The sequence below is a fragment of the Protobothrops mucrosquamatus genome, unplaced genomic scaffold, assembly GCF_001527695.2.
Source record: "Protobothrops mucrosquamatus isolate PMUCROS unplaced genomic scaffold, P.Mucros_1.0 scaffold_9, whole genome shotgun sequence".
NCBI lineage: Eukaryota > Metazoa > Chordata > Lepidosauria > Squamata > Viperidae > Protobothrops > Protobothrops mucrosquamatus.
Window position 1 is genome coordinate 80,296 of NW_015386085.1, and position 27,142 is coordinate 107,437.

Consider the following 27,142-nt stretch of genomic DNA (forward strand, 5'->3'; position numbering starts at 1 on the left):
TCTGGTTTCTAAAATCATACTTCAATCTGTATATTTCAAGTTTAAAGAACTATTGCTTTTAATGGGGCTACTTCCAGATAATCCTGTTGTAGGATTAGTTTCTGGAAGGGCTGAATCATTACGAGTCCTCAGATTCTCCCAAAAGGTGTTATTAATCCATAGGACATTCATTTGATGTGTAATGGTCCATGTACTGTATGCTGAACTGCACATTCATAATGGGGTTTTTTTTTCCAGTCACAAACACATTCAACATTACACATTTGCTAACAAGAGAGACTAACATCTGCAACAAAAGTGAACTTGGAAACTGTTTTCCCAATATTCTATAAAAAAAATACCAAACACCTTTCCTTTTCTTGAAAATTAGGTCTGATGTGAAATTTAATCTAATGACAGCACAGGAAAGAAAAATACAGAAGCCGATTTCCATGTTTATGATGTCTTTAATACTACTTTACTAAGATGCAAAACAATAACTGAATTCCCATTCATCTGCAGCCAACAAGATATGAATATTAGCTTCAGACAAAATAAGTTTGTTAAATTGTGCACCTTAAAAATAATTACTATTTTAGATGAATATTGATAACGTAAGCAACAATGAATAGAAAATGACTGATAGCTTTTTAGATCAAAAATAATTCAAGTATTTTGTAAAGTTCTTCAGACATTTGTCTTTGAATTTTAAGTTTGTGCAATACCTATCATTGCATAGTAAAGAAAATCTCGTATAACTCCAGTTCTATGTAATTTATTTTAACATGCACCTAGAATATATTCTTGTTAATTTGCGTAGTGGAGCTTTCCTCTCTGAGAATTGGTTGAATTCAGTGGGATCATGCAGCATATCAATATAAGCAATATAAAATTTCCATACATTTCCTGTCAAGTTGAATCCTATCAATGAAACAAAAATATAGCGACTGAAATGATTTTTTTATTGTGTTGAAGACCATTACAATGATACCATGTTTAAAAAAAAACCTAAGTTGCATGTGTTCTTTACAAAATATTGTAAATGAATGATTATAAAATAAGTATAGACCTTAGCAGGTTTGATGATGTAAGGCTAGGTCCACTGAAAACATGACAATTCATTTCTGTGAGCTTTGTGTTTGTATGGTCATTTATAGTCTATACATAATCTGTGTATTTAAATGTATCTATACAGAACCGAACAGCAGAGGAGAAATTTAGAAAAGAAATTATATTTCTTATGAAATTGTTAGTGTAACAAAAAGTTACCCCAACACTTTATCATATGTACATAATTGGGGACCAGTGTGGTCTGATTTAAAAAAAAAAATCACATCGCACATTACAATGTTTTGTGAATTACATAAAGATTTTACTTAACATAACAGACGGACCTTTGTAGCCATATTGAATGGCACCATCTACTGTGGTTACCACTTCTCCCAAAACAAAACCCAAACTTAGCACCTATTTATTTTAATCTCCAATATACTTAAACATAAAGTGGCATTACATAAAATATTCTATAGGGCCATTTTATATGGGGAAAAAAGAGGATTTGAGCACATCACGTATAGAATCTATTCCAATTTGTTTTTCAGGTCAGGAAGAAAAGATAAAATTCATTGTTGACTTTGGAGAGTATTGACCTGAAATATCAGTAATTGCATTCCAAGCTTTCCACTGCTTCTCTCATTCACTGTAGAACAGTAGCTTCAATACATTGCAAGGATTATGTAAAGACAGCAACCTGCTAAATGGAAATGCCTAACATTTTTGTGGCTAATGGCTGCACTATAAGCACAGTAAGTCACATTAGTAATGGGAGTTTCCGGAAGGGTATTTTTTCTTATTTAGGTATGGTAAACAGTTTGTGCTCCTTATTTCTTACATTTCCCATTAAAAAAATGAAGAACCGTTTTTCTTATTTCCACTAAATTTCAATAGCACAATCTCTAATAGTTCTTAATGGGAATAAATAAATAAATAAATAAACAAACAAGCAAATAAATAAAAAACCAGGTGCTACAGTTGGCCCAAGGACCACAAGTTGTCCACCCCTGAGTTAACTCAAATGGAATTAAAAATGATTGTCATGCCAAACCACTGCGATTTCACACAATTGTCAATAAAGCTTGAAGAAAGGCATCCCAACACATTGGTATAGTATTAACTGACCCAGGGAAATCTAAAAATAGATTCAAACATTAACTTGAAAAGCATCAGATTTTGCTTTGCTTTGCTTTTTTAATGCTAATACACAATGGGTAATATATCTTAAAATAAAACATTTATATACAGATTGAAATTATTTCTATATGATTAACTGAATTATAAATAGCTCCTGCCCAAATACTTGTGACTGGGGAAAAAAGCTTTTAAGTAAGTTGCTTTTTCATTATGCACTTAAAGCTTATTCCAAAGCAGTCTTCCATTGCAATGAATGATCAAGCTTTTGGAGTTTTGGATATGATTGCAGATTGAGTTTACTCTGCTCTGATGTCATAGCAATGGTAATAAAGGATTAAACAATGTGTTTGTTACTTTATGGTTGCTTTAATGACCATGACTGCTTAATTAGCACTGGCACTGCATCCCAGCACACAGGCACAGAAAACCCCTAAGCACAACTGCAGCAGCAGCAGCAGCAGCGCTAACAAAACCAGAGTGGGATGCTGCCTTGTATATTGGCATAATATTAACGTGCGGTTGGCCAGCATCCAAACAAGCAAGCTTTATTTCCACTACACCTTGGTAGTTGCTGAAATTTGCCATTACGGCTTTTCACATTTACTAATGAGAGAAGCGATGAAAAGGCTTGATTATGACAGGGCTTGGATGCTTGGGAGAAGGGAAGAGGCTAAATTATTGTTTCATGAATGCCACTTCTCTGTTTAAGCAGGATTCAATGTTATCTGGTTGTGCACATGGCAATATTCTCATCGTTTTTTTTTTCTAATTCAAACCTCCGTGACAGTAACCACATGTAGCCCAATAGGAAGTAACGTTCAAAGCTATGCTTTGAAAAATAATCACTACAGAAATAAATTCAAAAAGACATGAATCCTGTATATGTACTTTTAAAAACTGAAAGGAGTCTTGAGGGTAAGGGGAGACTGGGCTTTATAAAACAATACACGGAAAGCCTTAACCTGTTAAAAGCTCTCAGTATTTTACAAGTACTTAAGGCTTATTTAGGCTTCTTTCCTGTCATACAATATGAGACTGAGAAAGGAAAACAACATGGCAAAATGAAAAAGACATAAGCTTGGCACTTCTGTGATTAATTTGAGAGGATGTCAGCTTCTTACAATATATACAAAATATCTGCATGACTGCAAATAATGCATTTGAAGAGGAAAAAATCACTGTATACATACGCATTTACACCTATTGGTTTTGGATGAATCTCTTTTTTTTTTTGGTTTCAAGCATACATATTTAAAAAGCATACCTCTTATTTGTGGAATATCCCTGCGCTATGCCCAAACCTCTAAAACATAAAGGGCTACCCCAAAATTAAGTAGGAGCAACAATTTTAAGAACGCGCATAGCTTAAGATCACATATGGAATGAAACATTTTAAAAATGTGTAATAATGGAGTTTGATAAGACTTCCCCCCAAGCCTTTTTTAAAAATATATTTCAGTGTAGTATGATTTGCTATTCCTCAAAGAGGTTTGCCCCAAAGCAATAAATAAACAAAATAAAGAGGAATACCTATATTAGGTAGAATTAAGGAATTATCCTGTTTCACAGGTAAAACATAGAATCAGCTCTTCTGTGTTTGTTCTATCATGTTCTTGGTAAATAGATTTTATTTGGGACTCTCTTGCTAGCTCATTTGCTGTGTTTATGCCATGCAATTCACCATTTTAGAAATTATCATGCCACTGGAGTCTGCCATTAATATTAAAACATCATGCGAACTCAAATTATTAAGAAATTCTTTACCTATTTAAATAGTTTGAAAGAGTTTACTTATTGCGCTTGGTTTGTTTGCTCCATTTTTGTTTAGAACAAAAAATAGGCGAAATAGTTCCTTCCCAAAGTTTGTTTTGTCACTAACATCCCCCCAAAAAGAGAGAAATGAGTGGAGGAAGTCCTTGAATTTAAATCTCCAGTAAAGGACAGTTTTCCTTCAGCCCTTTCATAAGTGCCTTAGCTTGCCACTGGTAGACAATGACTGGTACGCTTCTGCAGGGAGAGCCAGCTGCTTCAAAGAGCCTCCAGAGTCCAGTCGAGCACAGCCACAATCTTCCAGGGAATTCCTTAGATGCCTTGTTGACTTGGATCGTATCTTCTCTTTTTAACATTTCTTCCAATTAAAGGAGAGATAGGAAATAAGAAATAGACTAGTGAGGCATATGGGAAACTCAAGTCATAATCATCACATTAGAGTATGGGCTCACATTCAGACTTCCCAGATGTAACCTTGAAAAAGTTTTATATTTAAAAGATTTCAAAGCAGAGTTCCGAGAGCAATTTTTAAGTGAAACTGCATTTTAATCCTATGTCCCATTTTGTACAGTATCAAGAGAAGATCATAGAGAAGAACTCTGCCGACATATCCAACAGACTGCAATGTATGTCTTTTGTGTCAGCCCATAACTGCAATGTGCAACATACACTTTCTTTCTCCATACAGAAATGATTCTTAAAGCAGAATGGACACCTAGAGGTGTTAATTGCATTACTGAAATTGTGTTGATGTCATTAGCACAGAAAAAGCTTTCTGTATAAACATCCATTCTCTTGTTTTTATATAAATATGCTATATAAATAAACAGCAAGGCATTACAAGGCAACACAAAAATTGGATGCAACTTCCCCATAATCTGGCTTATGTGGGGCATCAAGCAAGGGATTCATGCATTTAGTCTTAACACTGTGCGTGTGCACTGCTTCACCACCACCTTATCATGCAGTAACACATAGAACAGGATTTCACAAATTCCCTAACTTTATGAAACATAAAAGCCTTTAGTTCTTCCACTGCATGCTCAAATTAAAAAGATTTTGCTGTTTTTATTGCTAGTACTTGCTTTGCTATTAAAGTATAGATGATTGCCAAAAGGACAAATTTTAAAATTCACTTTTGTACTATATACTTCTGTACTACATATTTGAAACATGCAGTTTACAGCTACAGCTCTGTTATAACAATATTTGCATTGGCTTTTGTATATGACATATATCTCCAAATATATACTGCATCACAGTGAGTGAATATTCCAGTGTAATATAGTAATACTCGTGCCACGTAGTATTTGCAGATCTAACTATCCCAAGGCATTAATGATCACAATTGCTGCTATCAGAAGTAGGTGACTGTTTCAACTCTACAAATTTTCTACTTTTCATAGCGTACAGTGTTCGTCCTATGGTCAGTTATTTTTCTTCTATTCTCATGTTACAACTCAGGATATTTCTTGCATCTTGTTTACAAAAACTTAAGCACCAATGAATCTTTTTGACCTTAAAGACATCACAGAACATTGCTTTTACTAAAACAGACTAAAATGGTTCTCTGTATGGATTTTATGAAAATGAAAATTTGAACACTATGCCTTTGCTGTGTTTTCATACCCCATGTTTTAATGATGTACGAGAGCTTACAAATAATGACCAAACCTACATTTTTCTAGATTTATAATTATATAGTACAGTTAATCTTACATTCTAATATTAGTTAGAATGACAATGTATCTTAAAAACAAAACAATTTAAAAGGTTATGCATTTGGCAGTATATATAATATGCAACAATAAATGGAAAAATTGGCCATATTATGGGGTCTTTTCCCACCGTAGCATCATCCGTTATCTACTATTTTCATGTGAAAACTATCCTTATGGAAATCACATTTAATTTGCCAATTAAGTGTTGAATTTGTGAATTCTACCCTTTGTACACTAAATATAGAGAATAAGGCTATTCCTACTTACAATTCTTCCATATTTAATCAGAATTAAATCTCATTTTTAGTTTTTTCCTCAACTAAGTATGCATAGGGTTGTAGTCTACTTCAATTACTTATCTGATAAATCCCTCTCTAGGAAATAATAACAATATGAAAGTATACCATTAACATGAATTTATATCTCTATGTTCATGTTGGTGTTTTTACTTTTTAAGCCTTTATTCCTGCCACCTCTACTGAAAACCTTAGTATCATCTATGTCAGGGGTGTGAAACGGGCGGCCCGCGAGCTGGATGCATCATGTGCAGGCCACGCTCACCCTGGCTCCACAAAGGCAAAAAATGTCACGATACATCACGATAAGTGACGTGACACGATCAGGTTTGACACCTGTGATCAACGTTATCTAGCAGTCTTTTAAATAGTTTATAACTGGTCTCACACATAAAATAAAATCTCTTCTCCCAAATAGGAAAACATGCCAAACAAAGCTGTGCATGTTGGAAGAAGAAAAAAAATACTGCATGTGTTCAGACTTCAAAAAATATAGACAAAGGTTACAATACTCATTTTTTTGGTTTTACAATTTATGTTTGATCAATACAAGAATATGACTATATCAACCCATAAATGAAATTTGCATGGTCAGCAATTCTTTAAATATTCTTGGATAGTTTATTAATGTGAATTCAGCCCTCATAAAACTGATTTTATTTTCATTTTATTACAACTAATTAAGATATGCAGATAGGAAGTAATCTACTAGAACTATGTTTACTTAGAATGTCTTGCTAGATAATTTTGCTATACCAAACTTTATTAACATAATCTTATAATGTGTGGTTTCAAAGGCAGAATTTGATAAACATTCCATGAACACCAAAAAGACAGAAGTTGAAACTGAAAGCAAAATACAAAACATACTTGGATCAGATCAAACTATGAAAATACACATCTTTGAGACTGTAATGAAAAAACAACCCGTCCACAAAGAAGGCAAAGAACGCCTGTGGTAGGAATGAATCAAATGCTCTTCAAAATTAGCAAGTAATTTATGTCATCGATCTAAAGGTCCTTCCATGCAGTATCATTATCCTGCTGTGTGAGAGTCACCATGGTTGCTACCTGGAGCTTAGTGAATGAGGAGAGAAAGAATGGCCATCAGCTGCACAATGGAAAAAAAAGAAAATGAGCACTCCAGGTAATGCCTCATCCCAACCGTGATTGTTTCTTTGTGACATTTTATTTCACAGCAGGCAAAGCAGACTCTCACCGAACAACCAACTCTTCAACATGCTGAAGGACTGTAAAAACCGAAAGCTGGAAAAAGATCAGGAAGACTGACACTTTCCTTGGTTGAATAGCTTGAAAACTGGTTGCTATGTGATTTGAATGCAGGACGGGGAGAAAATATTTGGTGACTGCAAGCCTTATTTCTTCCATAAAAGTATAGTTTAGTCCTACAATAATTGGGTTTTGAAGCAATTAGGACACCAAAATGGACAAGGGTGCCATTTGGAGGAGAGGAGATTCTTGGCTTTTGGTTTTGTTTTGGTACTCCTGGTGTGTTAAGACTAAAGGAAGGTATAAACTTCTTTTAATATTTTTCACCTGCTTCTCTTTGGTTATCTGTTGAAATTCAGGAGTAAGATATCTTGTGACTTTGGGCTATGTGCAGTCTCCAGCTGATATACTGCTCTTGTTTATTAATGAGTTGTGGTATTCATACAAGAAGCTCTAATGTTCACCTTTTGGACTTTGTCCAGATTAACTTAATTTTTTTTATTGAAACTGGCCATTCCCACTAAAGGGAAGCTCATCAATATAGTATTTCACTCTTGAATGAAATGAGATGACCCAAGCCATGAATGATGATAGAGGACCATTCCCGGAAGCCTAGTCTAATCGATGTTTCAAAGTGATAATTTACTATTTTTATTGAGTGACTGCATCATATTAAAATCTTTGCCCCTTGACACAAGTTCCAAAAAAGGAAGCTGCTTTCCTCTGCTGTATGAAATTGTATGTACAATTCTTTAAAATCAAAAAGGTTGTAGTAGCAGATGAGAGAAAAAAGTCTGCTGAATACATTTAAGCTTACTGCCCTTATGGCCGGTCAAAGGAGAAGATATCTATTTTGTGTGCTGGTAGGTTATGATTTGTCTTTAGATGTTTGTACAAAAAGAAGCATCTTTCCTATTTGACCTGGGATAATTTAGTTTGCTATTCTTGAGATAGCTGTCAACAATGGAATAGTTATAAACACCAAAGCCTCTGACAGACAGTGAAGTCAGAAAGCTGGGAATCAGGGTTTCTTAATTTTTAATAACCGGGACTTTGCAATCCTCAGGATCTGTTCAGTACATAGACTAATGTGACCAAGATAACTGCTTTTTCATTAAAGCATCAACAGCGGAAGATAACATGAAAGAACACCACTTTGAATCCCATTTACAGTTCTCCAAATTGGACAAAGGAATAATTATCTCAAATGTGAACACAATGGCAGCCAAAAAGGAACTGAGGGAACCATGGGACTCACACTTCAGGAGACACATTGAATGGTGAGGTGGAACCTCTTTATATATTAAGGGACGTTCTACAGTAGGGAACTAAAAAGATGCAAAAGCTTTATGAATACTGTATAAATCGACAAAAAAGGCCATTATTCTAATGGCAAATGAAAGAATTTGCTTTGTTTAAGGAGAATTAAACCAAAACACCTGAATCTTCTATTTTAAATTATTGCTAAGGGACATCCTAGTTTTCTTTTCAGTTAAATACATTATTCAAAACAAATTAGGTAGAAAAGAAATATGGTTATACACATAAAATCTGTATTTGAGTATAGCAAATTGAAGAGAAAAGATATAACTATATCTTGCTTATCTAGAAAAAAGCTATTTATTTATCAACTTTATTTCATTTACTTAATTTAATCAATTAATCTAATTTATTTAATTAACTTTTCTTTAATTATGGGGGAAAGTTTCAGAATAAGGACTAAAAGATACAATTGTGATTGGTAAAAAATAATGACAATTATCATTCTAGTTCCTTGGCAATAAGCTGGGAGGAATAACATGAAATTGGCTGTCTCTGGTATGGGGAAATAGTATGCACTGCAATGCAAAAACAGATCTTACAATCCTATCTAACAGTAGCAACTCCTTTTTTATGCTAAACAAGAAAATAATTTAATTCCAGACATACAATAAACTTTAACAAAACATAAAAACCTTGCTTTGTATTCATTCACCCATCCATCCATCCACCTCTGTATCTTATAAGAAATACATGTCTTAAAATGTATCAGTTCATCATGCACAGCATAAATACAATTATTTATTTATTCATTCAATTTCTATAGCCACCCATCTCAGTCAAATGACTATAATAGTGTATACTATAAATTATATATTTTAATTAAATTCTTTTGGATACATAGATACATATTTCAGGATGCTTATAGGCATTTAGGACAAGTTGGGATACAAAAAAGGAGGGAAAGATAAATTTTAATTCACAGTTCAGCACCCCATAAAACAACACTAATATTGATTTATTCCCCATTATCTAACCAAATATTAGGTTTAGTCATGTATGTAGCTTATTTGTGAAAATAAGAATTCATATTATTTTTAGACAGACCAACTCATATAGAAATCTATTATTTTCACTGAGGAACCTTTACAAAATGTTTACCTCAAAAATATTTAAATTCAACTTTTCATGCATCTGAAGAAAGTTAAAAACTATCACATAAGTACTAAGAAGAATTTTAATTAGACAATATAGTGTCATAATATTTTTAAAAAAATAAATAGGAACATAATGAGTTGGTTCCAGAAGTGCATGAATTGCTCATTAGGGACTTTCCTTCCCCCTCTTCTTCTCCCTCAAGCTACTCTCACAAATCTCATCCATTTTCTCCTCTCACTGGAGGCTTTGATGTTTCTTCACAAACTGGAAGGGTCTCCTGGCCCTCAGAGGATGCACTGATGATAAGGGGACAGAAATGTCCGGCTGGGTGAAGGGTTTTAGTCATGATCCAAACTAAGAATACTCAGAAAAGAACATTCTCAGATAGATATTATGATGCCACATTAAAATATTTAACTGTTTCTATAGAATTATTTCTTAAGTGTCCTTTCCACTTGACATTTGAAGACTCTTATTTTTTGCCTTTTTAAATTTAAAATATAATCTTAAACTATAGATTTGGGTGTTGTTGCACACAGTAATATTATTAGCAGATAACATAAATATTTTGAGTTCTCTTAAGGCTCTCATACATACTAAATGAAACAGCAAAATATGAGAAGACCTATCTAGATTCTAGTGAGAAAATCTACCCTTTTTTTTCCAACTTTACCCCAAAGAAACATGCACTTCAAGCTGAGAGCTAGGCGAGATCATCATATTTGAGGTTCTGCTACAGAATAAAATAGTTTCCTATAAAAAAGCAAGAGTTGAGTTGTTTACTCTGTATGACTATCCATACAGAGATATCAATTCATTATATTTCATATAACGTATATGTAAATGTCACACAAGGTGCAAAATAATATTGGAGTGGAGTTCTTTGAATATAAGATAAACATATAAAGATCTGCAGGAAGAGGCATTTTTCTTAGGCATTAAACTAATTGTTTTGCTATTTTTTTTCTGAGCCTTTCCCCTCCTCTTCCTAGTCAGATGATTTATTTTGTAAAACAAAAACAAAAAATATGCTCCTAAAACTTGCCCAATGTCTTACTGAATTTTGGTGACACAATCTTGAGATCATAAAAAGCAACATCCTTTGTTTATAACTTAGGACATTGCATGAATCCAGCCAATTAAGGTTATTGAAGAAACTATGGATTAAACAAGACTGTGAATCAAATCAATAACTACAACTTCTAGTAATTTCAATCAGTGTGGCTAGTAGTGAAGGATACTGAGAACTGTAGCTCAAGAAGATCTGAAAGACTGGTTTCCCATCTCTGCATAGAATGGGGTTTTGTTTTCATTAGTTGGTTAAGAGGGTCTTGTAAATACATTGAATGAAATAAGTACTATTCACTCAGTAGGAATTTCCATGTCTGATATTACAGTTTAATAATTAGTGCTTACTGTACTGATTTTGGTTAATGACACTTTCTAGTACATGACTTATAAAGGAAATTAATTAGGCTATGCTTTTGCTTCAGACCTAATTACAAGGAATTTCAACTCACATAAGCCCTTTTCAGCTGATATCAATCCTTGTGAAATTCTATGTGTGGTAGTGGGAATGAATGCACAAGTCCACTTCCTTCATTGCCTTCCAAATCTCGAAGTTCTGTATTAGAGCCTCTCCTTCCTCGTGATTGATTTTTTTCAGAATCCTCGTGGGAGAATCTTCCTCATTAGAAGTCTCTAACTACAAACATTTGCTTTTTATGTGTGGTGAATAATGTGAAGTGGACTAATGTCCTTACCTCAATTCTCTCTGAAAGGGAGTAGAATCTTGCCTGTTTTCATGACGTTAAGAAGTAAATTATTATATCAATGATCTGAATAGAATTAAAAGTAGGACATATTATTATTAAGTATATTTCATATGTCCAAATAATATATATACTACACTAATTGCAAATTAGTAAGATCTGTTTATTTAGTTTTATATAAAAATACACCATATTTATGATTTATAATTTATATCAATTGATATAAGAGAAATACTTCCTTCTATCTTCCCCACAATACATTCTTTCAGCCCCTAATAATAAACAAACAAAAAACCTGTCATAAGGAACTGGGTGTCTATGGGGTAGGGGGAGATTTAAAACAATCAAGATAACAGTTGCAAGTAAATAATAAAACTTTTGAGGTGTGTTGTCATCTTGACTTTTTCTACCCCCCAATGACTTCCCCCCTCCAATGCCCCAACTGTGCAGATAAATTGTGAAAGCTATTTCCACATGACTAGTGGATTAAGGTTTCCTCAGTCCATTTAGTAATTTATACATAAGGCAATTGCACTAAAGTAACTGTTTTACTATTAAGCTTTTGCTGAACCATTTTCATTAAGCATTCTACCCTAGAAAGAAGTCTTAAGGTTCACGCTATTAACAGAAAAATGTATGTGGTCTCATGTGTCTATGTGTGTAGTATTTGATATGAAGATACAAACGTCCTAGATTTCTCTCACCTTCTTTACTTAGTTTAGGGATTAAAAAAAATGAGACAACCATGAACTCACAAACATTTCCTTCTTAGCTTCAAATTCAGATTCTTGGAAAAATCACTTGTACTTATACAGATCAGGTTGTCTTTTTTTAAAATTTCATTTTATGTTGGGCCATATCTACCACGCTGCCATTTTGTTACATTTTTTTTCAAAATTCTAAAATTTTCCACTGCCAATTCAGAGTCAAAATTATTTTATGTTTACTTTTAGGAATACATAGATAAAGCTACAAAAGTGCTATTTTTATTCTTAAAATATGTAAGTGCTGAAATAACTCATTGCAAAATAGTTCCAGTCAAGATGCAGAGGGATAGATGAGGTTATGAAATGAGTATGAGTCTGTGTATGCAAAAGATTTTACACATTTTACGGACTGGGGTTTCTGTAAGAGGAGGGCTGTCTATCAATAATACTGCTTGATTTAAACTATGCTCTTCCAAGATGAAAAAATTAGTTCAGAGATTTGAGATTGGGTTCATATTTCAGTCTGGTACTACTTGGGTGAGCTACATGCTTTCATTGACCTTATCGGTTTTCCTTCTGCAAAATGAATTATTAGTTGTGTTCTTGGAATGTAATGCAGTATTAGTTTTGACATTTGGGAATTGAATTGTTTTGCATTCAGGCTTTCAGGGCTCTATTGAAGCCCTCAAGGTAGCATTTTGTAAGCAACTACTCTTTTTAGGGCAACGTTTTTGCACTGGTCATGTCCACAGCAGTTTCACAAGCTTCCTTAGGTTGAAGATCTCTAATACTATCCAAGAGTCACATGTACTAATTTGCTGCATTACAAAAATACCTTTTATACTATGTTTTGGTGACTCTATTAGATACTCTATATTGCAACTTTGCACCCTGGTGACATTTCTGAGATTTCTTAAAAAGATGTTTGGCTTTTTACAAAATATGGATATTTTTTTTTAAGTAAACCATTACTGGTGATCTTGTAGCAGGAACTCAAAATCTAGTGATGTAAGCAGAAAGAAGTGCTATAGCCACTGAAAAAAAGACATGCGGCATTGCTTACTTAAAGCCCCATCCTGTCCCCCCAAGGACAATAGCTGCTACCAGGATGGCACCAGCGATGGAACCTATTATAAGATTGGTGGCGCTAGGACCTGTGACAAAGGATGATGGGAAAAAAGAGATCAGAACCAATCACTTAATTCATTCACATCCAGGGAAATGTAGTAAAACAATTTAAAATAAGTGAGCTATTAAATTATTTGAAAGGAACATTTTCAAAAGGGCCAAAGTTATTTAAAAACTATATGAAGAAAAAAGTTTTAAGATAGATGAATTATCTATCATGCTTCCATATACAAACTAATGCTTCCCTAGAATATTTCTTACTAATGAAACTTTGGACTCCAGTTTAAACTTATCTAAACATTTATAATGCCACAAATATCTTACAATTTTGCAATATTCAAACATTTTTAAATAAAAACGTCAGATAGTAATGTTTCTTTACTTGATAGACAACTAACTTTTTAAATTATTGGATAAAGTTTGGAAGAATTTTGAAGAGCAAACAAGAAAAAAGCAGCATCAGGAGAAACAGGGAAAAAATACCAAAGACAACTAAAAATAACAAAAAGCAATAATAGCCCAATTGGTCCATGAAAATAAGTGCAAAACCTGTAAGTCCAATCATTTGTGGGTGAGAGAAGTTCAAGTGACAAGTCCTGGGTCTATTCTTTCAAACTTTATTTACATTCCATGTACAGCGAAAAAGACTTTTGTTTAGTGACTTAAGTAAATGTCTCCTGTGGCATTGTAAATCATTGTGTATTTGAGTATTTCCATCAAAGCTGACCCTTAAAACAACAAACACCATCACTATTTTATGTCTCAAATGCAATCACAACAAAATGATACATATCTGATTTAATCTTTCTGCTTAGATTCACAGTATAGTCTTTTAAAAAGCAAGACACAGACTAGAGATGATTTTGAACATGTGCTACTGCTGTTAAAAAAAATCCATAGTTAAATGTTCATAGTTAAAACTAATATGGACATTTAAATTTGTTTTTAAATTTGTTTTTAAATTTTAAAAAGCAGGATTTTGTGCAAGTGCTATTGGAAATTGTCATTATTTATAGAGGAAGCAATGATTTATTTTATCCCAGTCCTAATGCCTAGAAGCCAGCCCGTCTTTTTCTATTCCTTCCCCTGCTTGCATGAGAAATGGCCAGTTTTGTTAAGTGTGACAGAAAGGATGGGCTGCCTGAAAGTAACCCTCCTGCAAACACATGCTATTAAAACGAAGAGCACGTTGTATTTACAATATGGGAAATTCTGCATGTTCCTTCCTGGCAAATAATTTCTTGTGCCTGTTGTATCTCTTGGCTTGAAGGTCATCTTTAAACCATGTACCCATAAAAGAGCTTCACTTGAGTCAACCTTGCAGCACTAGGGTGAATATCTAATAATGAATTCAAGATATACCTTTGCAAACATCTTTTCTTATGAAAATAATAGCATGCAAATATAGAAAGATTGCTTTTGGCAATTTAGAGAATAACAAATTTGATCATCCAAACTGGATTCCCATAACAGTGGTGGACTATTATCCATTGTTATCTTCCATTACTTTCCATCATGCAGCAAGTTAATTCCCTTTGCCAGTCAGGGAATTAATCTGCCAGGTGACTGCTAGATTAAAACACTCTATTAGATTCTGACTAACACAATATAGAAAATCAGTTCCTCTAATGAGGGCTATCATACTTTTCTTTCTTTCAGATCCTTTATTATATAGGATCTCTACCAGCATCTTAATATCCAGCCTGATGAAGAATGATAGTTTCCTCATTTAATGATATTTCAGCTGCTGTTAGGTAGAAATATATGCTACTGTTATTTAATCAAATTTTACTGAAAAATAGTAATAGTTTGGATTAATAATGAATTTTCTGCAGCATGCACATATTTATCATTTCTTAAAACAAAACTATAGGCAGATCACTCACTGATGCAAAAATAATACCAAGCATTCATTAGTTATGATGGTATCAAAGCAATTTTGATTTTAAGAAAATCTAATATTAAATTATTCATAATAAGAAAGTTAGGATCCTCTCCTCTTCTCTACAGCCATCAGTGACCACTAAAGCTGTCTCTGCTTTCTTTGATACCTTAATCAGAAATGCCACCATCAGCTTGAAGAAAAGAGACAGGATGGATGTGTTATGGAAAATGCAGTTATCTGAAAAATCTGCTATTCTAGAAATAATAGCAGAATAATTTTTGATTTTATAAATATAGTTTAGGTTTAGTAGGCAGAATACATAAGAGCATGCATTACTTTAAAGGAAACCAAATAAAAAGGACAACTAATTCTAATGATATTATTGTAAAGGATATCTAATGATATCTAATAAAGTTCCTAAATAGCTGTACTTATTTTTAACCAAGTATATGGTTGACACATCAATATGTATGTCAATAATACCCATGCTAACTATTTCAAAATGATTCATCTCATTTAATATAAATATTCATAATAGCCTTGATCCAGTTTTAGTGACACAAACAACAGATAAGCTCAGATGAGGAGTCCTATGATCATCAAAATGGCTTCTCGCTAGGCCAAGAAACCGTACACGATCCTTCCGGCACTGGTGGGAATACACATCTAATGCACATCTGGATGCTCACTTGCTCTGCATCAAGAAAGCTCCCTTACTCAGATAAGGTTCAACAACACCATACATTATTGGTCTAGGTCAGAATTTCTTAACCTTAGCCACTTTAAGATGTTGTGGACATGCTCCATGGCTGAGGTCCAGACAAAAGTCCGTTCTAGGCCTGGGCAACAAAAAATTAGCTACCGGTTCTGCCGAACTGGTGTGAACCAGCTGAATCCCACCACTGTATGTGTGTGTGTGGAGAGAGAGAGTGAGTGAGAGAGAGAGAGAGAGAGAGAGAGAGAGAGAGAGAGAGTTTTAACTATATTTTTTAAAAAATGTATTTATAATTTAGAGCATTGAAAACATATAAATATTGAATTGTATTAATTATGGTGCTATAAAATTGACAAACTATTGTTTTATGCCCCACATTATCCCAGACAGGAGAGAGTTAAACATTGCATGAGCATATCACACAACACAAATATTAAAATCACATGACAAATACAATCACCACAGAACACAAAGCTAGTTGGAGTACACAGAGGGATCAGATGCGTACAGTTACCTCACACAGTAGGCACCAAACATAAAACTCTGAAACTAATAAATATGCTTACTCTATTCCCCACCCTGTGCCTCCAAATATCACCCCCAGTGCCAGAATGGTCCCTGCCACTGCACCTATAAGCCTGTTAGTGGCCATGCTCACTGTATAAAGGGAAGAGGGAAGATCTTTTAAAAAGACAGTAATCACATACATAAAGATCTGAAAAAAAAAATTATATGGCACCTCAAAATGATATACCATTTTTTGTAATTCACTTTGTAGAAAGGTCATTTTAGCAGTTCTAGAAATAATTCAGCATATTTAAGTGCAATTTATTTTAAAAATTGATCAATGTTCTGTAACACATGCATGGGTGGAGCTGTAACAAGGAAGATGATAGGCCTGGATTGACTGCAGTTTTGCAGCTCCTTTGCAGTTTGCACGCACTGCATTAAGATATACGTTGAAATAGTGCTTCTCTTCTTTTTATGCAATCAACTAGAATTCTCCTTTTTCAGGGCCTTACCAAATGGCTAGCTTTACCTCGAAAACATGCATCAGTTGCCTGGTGAAAATGACTAATGCACATATTGTAAGGACCATCCAAGGAGAGAGAGAGGAAAGAGAGGACATTCTGTTCAACTCTCAACTAATACAGGTTTAGGATCCTTCGGCTCCTACCCTTGGCCACACCTCCTTCACCTCGAGCCTACTGCCTCCGCCCATTTGCCTGCAGTGTTCCTCCTCGTCTGAGCCACCCCCATCCATTGTCCCTGGCCATTGGGGCCCTGGCACTCCGCCTCACACCCTTCGGCCTGGCCCATTTGCCGAGGCCCCCTTTGTCCCGGGCTTTTGGCCACACGGGACAGTTAGCCGCCAGCCAATTGGATGGGTGGCAGGCAGCAGCCCTGTTGCTCTCAGGGGGGCAGCGTGCGATGGGCGATTGCAGGGGCTGTGTTGTGAGGCAACAGGTGAATGGCAGGGCTGGTCCGGCTTCTCATGGGGGGGGAAGCCTGGAATGGGGTAGGAAGGATGGGGGAAAGCCTGGTATGGGGCAGCAGGCCAACTCCCCATTCAGTGTGAGGCCGGAGTCCAGAGGCAACGGAGGGGAGGGTGGAAGAAAAAAAGGAAGCCGGTGCTCTCCAGGCTTTTTTTTTTTAAGTTGCCAGAGGCTCTGGGCAGAGAGGGCAAGAGGCAAGCAGGTGATCCCTCCCACCTGTCGTTGCCTCTGCGCTGGACTCCAGCCTGACGGGCCTCTGCGTGCTCTCAGCTCACCTCTCCCTTCCCCCTTTCCCCCTCCGTTCATCCAGTCTGGTTTCAGTCCCCCTTCCTCCTAGCCAATGTCTGCTCCTTGGTCCCCTGTAGGACCTCTACAATGCAGGGGCTCCACTGGGAGAAACACATCTAAATGATTTTTGCTTTCTCCACCAAGTTTGCTCCCCCTTCCCCTCCCAATGATCGATCACCTTGCACCTGCCACCTTGAGGAAGCAAATGGGAGGCGGGTTTGCAGGTGTGTGTGTGTGTGTGTGTGTGCATGAGAGCTGTAACACATTCTGTGACTGGGAGGTGGAAGAATCTCTGTACTCTGTTCACTCACATACGGAGGTAATGCTATGTAAACATTGCATTGGTTTAACATACAGGCACACACAACATGTTTTCTCCCCCATTTCCATTCTTTGTCTGGAATGCAACTGGCCACAACAACCATTGGGGCTGCTTCTCCACCCTCTCCAAACTTTTTTCCAGTGTTTCTCAATCTTGGGAAGAGTGGGAGGGTGGGAGGGTGAGTGGGAAGGAAGGAAGGAAGGAAGGAAGGAAGGAAGGAAGGAAGGAAGGAAGGAAGGAAGGAAGGAAGGAAGGAAGGAAACCTACACCTCTTGTCTGATGTTCTTCACTGGCCTCAGCACCAGCTCAGACTGCAAGAAGCTCCCATCCCAACTTCTCTTGTCTCTCCCATTCTTTTCCTCCCCAATGTTTATGCTTGCCTCTATGTTTTCCCTCCTCACCACCCCTCTTGCAGCCTTTTGTGATTTTTTTTCTTTTTTTCAGTCTCTTTTATTTTCCTTTTGAACAGAACCTACATGTCAAGATCCAGCTGCTGCCCAAGGTCCCACCCAGCACCCCAGAGATCCCTGCCGGGGATCCCAGGCCCTCAGCTATCCTTCCTTCCTTCCTTCCTTCCTTCCTTCCTTCCTTCCTTCCTTCCTTCCTTCCTTCCTTCCTTCCTTCCTTCCTTCCTTCCTTCCTTCCTTCCTTTGTGTGTGCCTAAGTGTTAAACCAATGCAATGTTTACATAGCATTACCTCCGTGTATGTGTGAATAGAGTACGGAGATTCTGTGTTACAGCTCTCACGGACTCACCAACGCACAGACAGACAAACACACCTGCAAACTCGCCTCCCGTTTGCTTCCTCAAGGTGGAAGGTGCAAGTTGATCGATCATTGGGAGGTGAGGGGGGAGCAAACTTGGTGGAGAAAGCAAAAATCATTTAGATGTGTTTCTCCCAGTGAAGCCCCCATGTTGTAGGGGTCCTATAGGGCAGGGGTCCCCAACCCCCAGTCTGTGGACCAGTACTGGGCCGCAGCATGCCAGCAACCAGTCCGCACAAACAAGCAAAGCCCCATCTGTGGGATGCAGGCAGCATGCAAAACCACGCCCTCTCTGGTCCACAGAAAAACCTCTCTCCACGGAACCGGTCCCTGGTGCCCAAAAGGTTGGGGATCTCTGCTATAGGGGACCAAGGACCAGACACCGCCTAGGAGGAAGGGGGACTGAAATCAGACTGAATGAACGGAGGGGAAAAGGGGGAAGGGAGACGTGAGCTGAGAGACACACAGAGGCCCATCAGGCTGGAGTCCAGGCATAGAGGCAATGATAGGTGGGAGGGATCAAAATGAGAAGCCCCTGCCCACCGCTGCCTGCCTGTTGCCCTCTCTGCCTGGAGCCTCTGGCAACTTAAAAAAAAAAAGTCTGGAGAGCACCGGCTTCCTTTTTTTCTTCCACCTTCCCCTCCGTTGCCTCTGCTCCTGGATTCTGGCCTCACACTGAATGGGGAGTTGGCCTGCTGCCCCACACTATGCTTCCCCATTCCTTCGTGCCCCACCCCAGGCTTCTCCCCCCTCCACGCAATCAGAGAAGCCACACCAGCCATTCATCTGCTGCCTCACAACACAGCCCCTGCAATCGCCCATCGCATGCTGCCCCCCTGAGAGCAACAGGGCTGCTGCCTGCCATCCATCCGATTGGCTGGTGGCTAACTGTCCCGTGCGGCCCAAAGCCTGGGACAAAGGGGGATTCAGCTAATGGGCCGAGCCGAAGGGCGTGAGGCGGAGTGCCAGGGACCCACTGGCCAGGGAAAATGGGCAGGGGTGAATCAGCCAAGGAGGAACACTGCAGGCAAGTGGGCAGAAGGAGAAGGCTTGAGGTGAAGGAGGTGTGGCCAAGGGTAGGAGCCTAAAGGTCCCATTCCGAGCTAATACTATCCCATAAACACATCAGTGTCCAAAGAGGTTACATTTGTTTTATCAGCCTTCATGATAAATAGCTATAACTGTGTCTCTCAGCCTTGGCAGTTTTCAGAGGTGTGAACTCTAAGGAGGAGAAATACTGCTCTAGAGAATATAGTACTGATGACTGTTTAAAAACACATATTTTATATCTAAATGATAACACACTCCTGTACTATTGAGAATATGTTGCATTATGATCAATGAGCCAAACAGCCAAGAAAAGTTTGCTTATGGTCTTTACAAATTTTTAAAAGCACTAACTAAGTATGGTAAATATTGAATATTTTTAAAAATATGAAAAAATGTAGAAAGTATAGAAAATTAGAGGGGAAAAAACCTGGATATGAATCTGTGGAAAGCCTGAGTGATCGGCCACTATCAGTACTCTAGGATTCCTCCAGCTTTCCACTAGCATATGAAGTAGTTCCTAGTTGACATCATTCAAACTGTTCATCTATAGCAGTGGTTCTCAACCTGTGGGTCGGGACCCCATTTGGGGTCGATCGACCATTTCACGGGGGTCGCCAAGCAAGGCTGTCCGCCATTTTTTTGTCCACCATTTTTTTCCCCTTTTCCGGCGGGTGCCTTACCTCCCTTGGGCTGGGCCAGCTGGTGGTCGGCCTGCTCCAACTCTGCCGCTTGCCAGCTACGCGTCGGCCAGCGCAGGGGGCGGAACCACGCATGCGCGGTGCTCCCGGGCAGGGAAAGTCCTCGACTTACGACCGGTTGGGTAGTCCTCGACTTACGACCGGTTTAGTCCTCGACTTACGACCGGTTTAGTCCTCGACTTACGACCGGTTGGGGTCGCGGCATTAAAAAGGTTGAAAACCACTGATCTATAGTTTGGCTGGACAAGAAGCAGAGGGCCCTGGATGGCTACCTGTCTACCATACCTATCATTTCATGCATTAAGTGGGCCCCCACTAGTGGTTATGTACCAATATATTTATTAATGATGAGGCATAAATCTTTATTAATGTATCATGTTCAGCATAAAATTCATTTATGCTGGTGTAGCTTGAATCTGTCCTGATTCTTCAAAACTGGCAGCTTCCATTACACTGGATTTTCTTCCAATTAGAAACACATAAACGCAAAAGACTTTAACTGTTTCTAATGCCTAAAATTTTAATTCCAAATAAAAATTAATTTCCTTTCCAGTCTAGCCTACATTCTGCATAATTTCTAATAACCAGTATATTCCAACTAGCAACTACCTAGGATTAATGAAAGGAAAGGGAAATATCCTAATCTATTAACCAGAAAAATACAGCTTGTTGGTTGTGCATGTTGGAGTTATTTTTCTTTATGTTATGGCAACATAAACTTTATAAAAGTTAATTTGGAAGATAGGCTATACTGAGTATGAATCAAAAGCAAGTTGAAGTCAGGAGGAAAAATGGGATGCAATATAGTAACATATCAATATTCAACTGAGGTTCATCCTAACTTTTTTTTTAATATATTTTATTAGATTTATATGAATGAGGAAAAAATAGGAACAATACAGCTAACTTTTTCCGGGATTAGAATTTCCTTTAGGAATTAGTTTCAAACATACCCTTCTGAAAACATTGGGGTTTTGATGTGTGGAATATCCTTGTTTGAGAAAAGAAAAGTAATGTGAGAAATGTGCTTGTCTCTGCAAGATGAACAGCAACATAAGGTATCTTGCCCGAATATCGAATGATATCTTCCTCCAGATCTCACAGAACCTCACCAATGCTAGAACACCCTCCACCAAGGCCTCTCTGGATCAGTTATGGTATTTTACTAAATAAATACCTAACTGTATTTTAAATTACCAATGACTCTTTAGTTTCAAACTCACAATGAGATTTATTATCCTATTCACCTGGAAATTATTTTATTGGAAAAAGTTGTTTAAATATTGATTGTATGAAAATATCTTGCAGTTCTAACTGTTAATATTATATTTCAAAGTTTATCTCTGACTCTAATCTTAGAACCTAAAATATGTAAAAGGACTGAAAGAAATGAAGTACACAAAAGCAGTGAAAACAACAAGATGGTTTGTATAATTTTAGTTATAATAGGCACTTTTGCAAAGTATGAAGATTATCTTCAACTTTCAAGTTTTACAAAAATCTCAGAACTACAGGTATCCTCAACTTACGACCACAATTGAGCCCAAAATTTCTGTTAAGCAAGACAGTTGTTAAGTGAGTTTTGCCCCATTTTATGACCTTTCTTACTACAGTTGTTAAGTGAATCACTGCAGCTGGTAAGTTAGTAACCCGGTTGTTAAGTGAATCCGGCTTCCCCACTGACTTTGCTTGTCAGAAGGTCACAAAAGGGGATCACATGACCCGAGGACACTGCAGCCGTCATAAATATATGCCAGTTGCCAAGCATCCAAATTTTGATCATGTGACCATGGGGACGCTGGAACAGTTGTAAGTATGAAAAACAGCCATAAGTCACTTTTTTCAGTGCTGTTGTAACTTCAAACAGTCACTAAATAAATGGTTGTAAGTTGAGGACTACCTGTATTGGTTTACATAAACAAAGCAGTCTATTGAAACCCAACTGAAATACTTTTACACTTTGAGCATAGGGAAAATCTTTTTTTTAGGAAATAGTATAACACTGCAAATATTTTTAGTTATGGAAGTTTTTAAAATAGTTTTAAGATTATTTTAGTTAGATAGAAAAATAACATTCTTAAATACTGCAGACTTTTAATGACTAAAATAATCTTAGGGTTATAGCCTCCCTTATGAATAAGTAGGTAGAATTTTTGTTTCCAAATTGAAATTATAATCTGCATCATGTAAGCAAAATGCAAAATTAGGAAATATTAAAACTAGGAACTGGAAAAATTGGGAGGCAAAGACACAGCTGTCTTCTATTTCCATTACATAAAGCTTTTCTTTGGAAACTGGCTTTAATGTTCTTTCAATACCAGTTTGTTCCCCTTTGCTCTTCATGTCTCCTACTCTACAATTTCTTATCTTTATCCTGTTTGGGATATCTAAAGGAGTTTCAAAAAACTTTCCAAATCAAATCTTCTTTCAGACCTATTAGAATTCCATTTTCTACAAAGCGTTTTTGTTACTTTAGAAGTAAGAAAGGATCACCAAAATATTGTCAGAGAAGGATAACTTTTGTAATACTTATTTTCAGTGAATTTTATATCTTGAGGAATGAAATCCTTCTCTTACAATGGTAGAAACGAGGATCTCTGAGATCATCAGGTCCTAAATTGCATAATGTGGAATGTGTATCTTTTATTACTGAAGCTTTCATTTAGGAAAAAGATAAGGCTGGAAAAAGAAGAGAACAGCTACAACTAAGGTTTGCTTTTTATTATAAAATGACACAGTACAGGACTGGAAAAGCCTTAAGACATCCTTGTACCTATTTCTAGAGCTAGTCTCAGGGGTCTTCTAGCTCTCTCTCTTTTTTGCATTCAGAACATTTAAATCAATAGTCCTGCCACAGTTAAAAAAATCTATTAAGTTTGCAAAAATAAAAAGTAACTTGGATTTTACAAACATATATTAATATCCTGTATTTTTTTTATTAGATTCTTGTTAAACAATCCAAGGCTTTAATTCCTATATACACTTCCAATCCAACTAAATTCAACAGGAATTCTATATGCAGAGAACTGTGCTACAAATGACCTCTGAAAGTATCCAAGAATATTAGATTACTTCCATATATACATAATTTTAATAAACGGTTTTACGTGTTAAAATATAAAAATGTAATCTTTAAAATTATATAAACATACTCATACATTTAAAATGTTAGGCATTTTGTCAGACTGAGAGGTAGAATTATTATTAGGATTAATTATGGTAGTATATATTTTCTATATTTTAGAAAAATAACAAAATTCAAAATAAAGTATTTTTATATCAGTGCTTTTTGTGAAATACCTCCTGAACCATAGATGTAAAACTTGTATACAAAGAAATAATATATATATAATAGTTTAATAGTTTTCAAATGTTCTGTTACAGATGTTCCTGTTAATAATGTAATTATACGGTGGTAAAAGGAACTGAAATCACACAAACCCTTTGGTCCACTTGGTTTCTCAGAGTCATCTTTCCTTCTAGGATCAAACATGCTACAATCTGTACCTGCCCAAGTAGTGTTACAAATGCAGGTGGCTTCATTACTGCACACCTAAAAAAAAAAAGTTGGCATATATTAGCGTATCATTAAAATGGTGCCTTGGAGGAGACAGAGTAGAATAAGGGCTTCTGGTTGGAGAACGGTGCACTGATGTCACTGAATAGCTACATGCTGCCAGAGAAACAAAGACATCTCATCATCACAGGAGAATCTGGCCTGCCTCAGTGTTCCTTTGGAAGCACATACATCTGTATATGATTGCCCATATAGAAATACACAGCAATGAGCAGTTAATGGCTTATAAGTTAAAATGCTTTCATTCTAAAACAAAAAAGAATCTCAGTATTTTTCTGAAATCACAGCTGAAACTAGGTAAACAAAACTGTTCCAAGCTTTGTGTATTTTTGACTGCCTATAGGTAGACTGAAGAACCACTGTATACTTTCATAAGCAAAAGGACAAATTATTTTAGGAAAAAACATTGTCATATCAGAAAACGTAACATTTCAATGTGATTTTAAGTAAAATGTTAACCCCATTAACTATTCAGATAATCACATAAGAAACAAAAATAATTTATTGTAATAACAAAAAAAAATTAAATGTATATGCTGCCTGAGTCTCAAAGGCTCACAATAATATCTCACAAATACCGATAGATATTTATAGCTCAGAGTTCAAATGAGGAGTCCTTGGTGCTCTCTAAGTTTGGTTGTTTTCTTGCAGACATTTCATTACTCAAACTAAGTAATATCATCAATGGTCAATGAAGTTAATTATTATTACCTAGTTCGAGTAATGAAACATTTGCAAGAAAACAGCCGAGCTCAGAGAACATCAAGGGCACCTCATTCACATTTCTTGACATTCACATTTCTTGACCCAGGCTCAAGAAATAGGATGGATACTGATATACTTCCCACTGGCTTAATATTTTTAGATACTCCAGTGTGAGCATCAAAAAGTGAAAAAGAATGGTTGCCATTCTGCACCTGGGAATATTCTAGCTAGGACAGAAAAAGGAGATGGTAATTCAACAAGATCTTCAACAAAAAAGCACCATTCACATGCTACTAAGGAAACATCAAGAGCCAGTTTGGTGTAGTAGTAAAGCATCAGGCCTGAAACTAAGAGACCGTGAATTCTAGTCCTGCCTTGGGCACAAAGTAAGCTGGGTGACCTAGGGCCAGCCACTTTCTCTCGGCCCTAGGAAGAAGAAAATGGCAAACTACTTCTAAAAACTTTGTCAGGAAAACTGTAGGGACATGTTTCAGGCAGTCTCAAAAAACAGCTATAATTGAATGGAAGGGGGGGGGGGAGGAAACATTGTTATTCTTTAGATTTGTCTCATATCAGTTTCACCCAAGTGGTACAATCTATGCCCCAGAGAGGGGAAGGGGGTGAATTATAGTTACCAGATATACAGTTGAAAGCTATATTTCAATTGAGGACAATCCTTTGCATATAAGTGTGCCAAACTGAGTTCTGCATGTAACTCTGTTAATTATGATTCTATACAATATTTCTATTTTATATCTTTATAGAACAATCTTTTTCTATTCCAAATAAACTGTAGTAGTAAATATGCCAGGAGTAAATAGTAGTAGAAGAAGAAAAGATCTCCAGGCATGACTAAATTAATGAAAGTTAAACAATGAGATGAAGGGACGAATTCTTGTACATCCTATCAGGAATTTATGCTCCTGTCTTCATGTGTAAAGATATCCATACAGATTAGAAGTAAGAAAAATGGTTTTCTATGAAATAGGTGTCTCACATATTCTGCTGACCTGGGACTTACCCCATGTCCCGAACAAACTTTTCCATTAGCATCCATAGGACAGCTGCTTATGTTCAAGGACTGAATAGAGAGGCATCTTCGGTCCATACACATCATATTAGGACCACAAGGAGTCCCATCTTCTACATATCCTAAATCTGTTTCATCATCTAAAAGTACATGTGTACAACTACAAGAAGAAGTTTTAAAAAATGTTACCAACATTATTAAACTTCATCAGAATAAACAGATGTAAAATACTCATAGCATGCATAACCTGAAAATCCAGGAAGCAAAATAATATGATTATTTTTTCACTCTATTTATGGATGTTTGCTGTGTTGGAAAATTTTGTGTGTCCAAATAAGAAACATACTAAAATAAAAGAAAAATTAAAATTAATTTATCAACACTGAAACAATGAAATTTCAAATTATCTCAGTGAAGCAATAGAATAATTTTGCATTTGTATTAAACAACCTATTCAGATGCCAGTACAATGAAAAAAACCATAAAAATTAAAATAAACCAGAACTTATTAAATGTAGTTTTAACCTAATTTATTGAGAAACAACCTATTTGAATGTGCTTTTATGTTCAAATTTTTAGGTAAACTGAAAAAGCCAGTGTTGCACAATGAATCAGATTTTACATACCTGCAGTTCACTACAACACCTTGGTGGAAAAAAGAAGTTGGAATAATTTCTCCCTGAAGGTGACCAATTCGTGGAACCCCATCAAGATTTGCACAAAGCAATAATCCACAGAACACATCGCTGTAACACAAAGCCAAGATACATAACAAACTATTTTATAGACTGGGAAGAGAAAGACTATTTGGAAATAGTCTTTAGGAAACTTGCCTCTAGGGAAAAATACAATCTGGACTGCACTGTAGCAGAATTCCAAATTATTTTTTTTTAAAAAAAATTCATTTAAGAATCAAATTCTAACACATTCACTTCTAGACTGCAAGTTGTCCAAATGCTAAAAATTATCAGGCATTGCTGTGGTTTCTGAAAGATTACATTTAAACATTATAAATAAATAAATACCAAAAAATAAATAAGCAAGAGCTACAGTACGAGCCATTAGGAACCTGAAAAATATGAACGTATCAAATGAGAAAATGTGTTACCATTCAAGCTCTTTTTTTTTTTCCCCAAAGAAATTTTATTATTTTCCATCAAAAAGAAACAATCATAACATACATAAACACAATAACAAATAACCACCACCCCCGGACTTCCCAAACCTAATCCCAGGATAATATTCATATAAAAGTAAACAAATACTAATATCTCTAACTCCACAAAATATCTTGATCTACATGAAAAGATAGAAAAAGTAAGAAAATCTAAAAACCTAAATTATATTCTACCACTCTATACTTCTTTTGAATATAAACAATCCATCTTCTCCATATTGAT

General features: G+C 36.2%; 1 protein-coding gene across 1 annotated transcript in view; it reads right to left on the minus strand.

Annotated features, from left to right (window-relative positions):
* Positions 1 to 3,937: 3,937 nt before the first annotated feature.
* The window catches only part of ADAM23 (ADAM metallopeptidase domain 23), a 91,269-nt gene continuing 68,064 nt past the window's right edge, over positions 3,938 to 27,142 (minus strand). Inside the window, 5 exon segments of the mRNA XM_029284659.1 lie at positions 3,938 to 4,105; positions 4,107 to 4,297; positions 23,872 to 23,983; positions 25,734 to 25,902; positions 26,369 to 26,488. Of these exon segments, the coding sequence (XP_029140492.1) occupies positions 3,938 to 4,105; positions 4,107 to 4,297; positions 23,872 to 23,983; positions 25,734 to 25,902; positions 26,369 to 26,488 (760 nt within the window).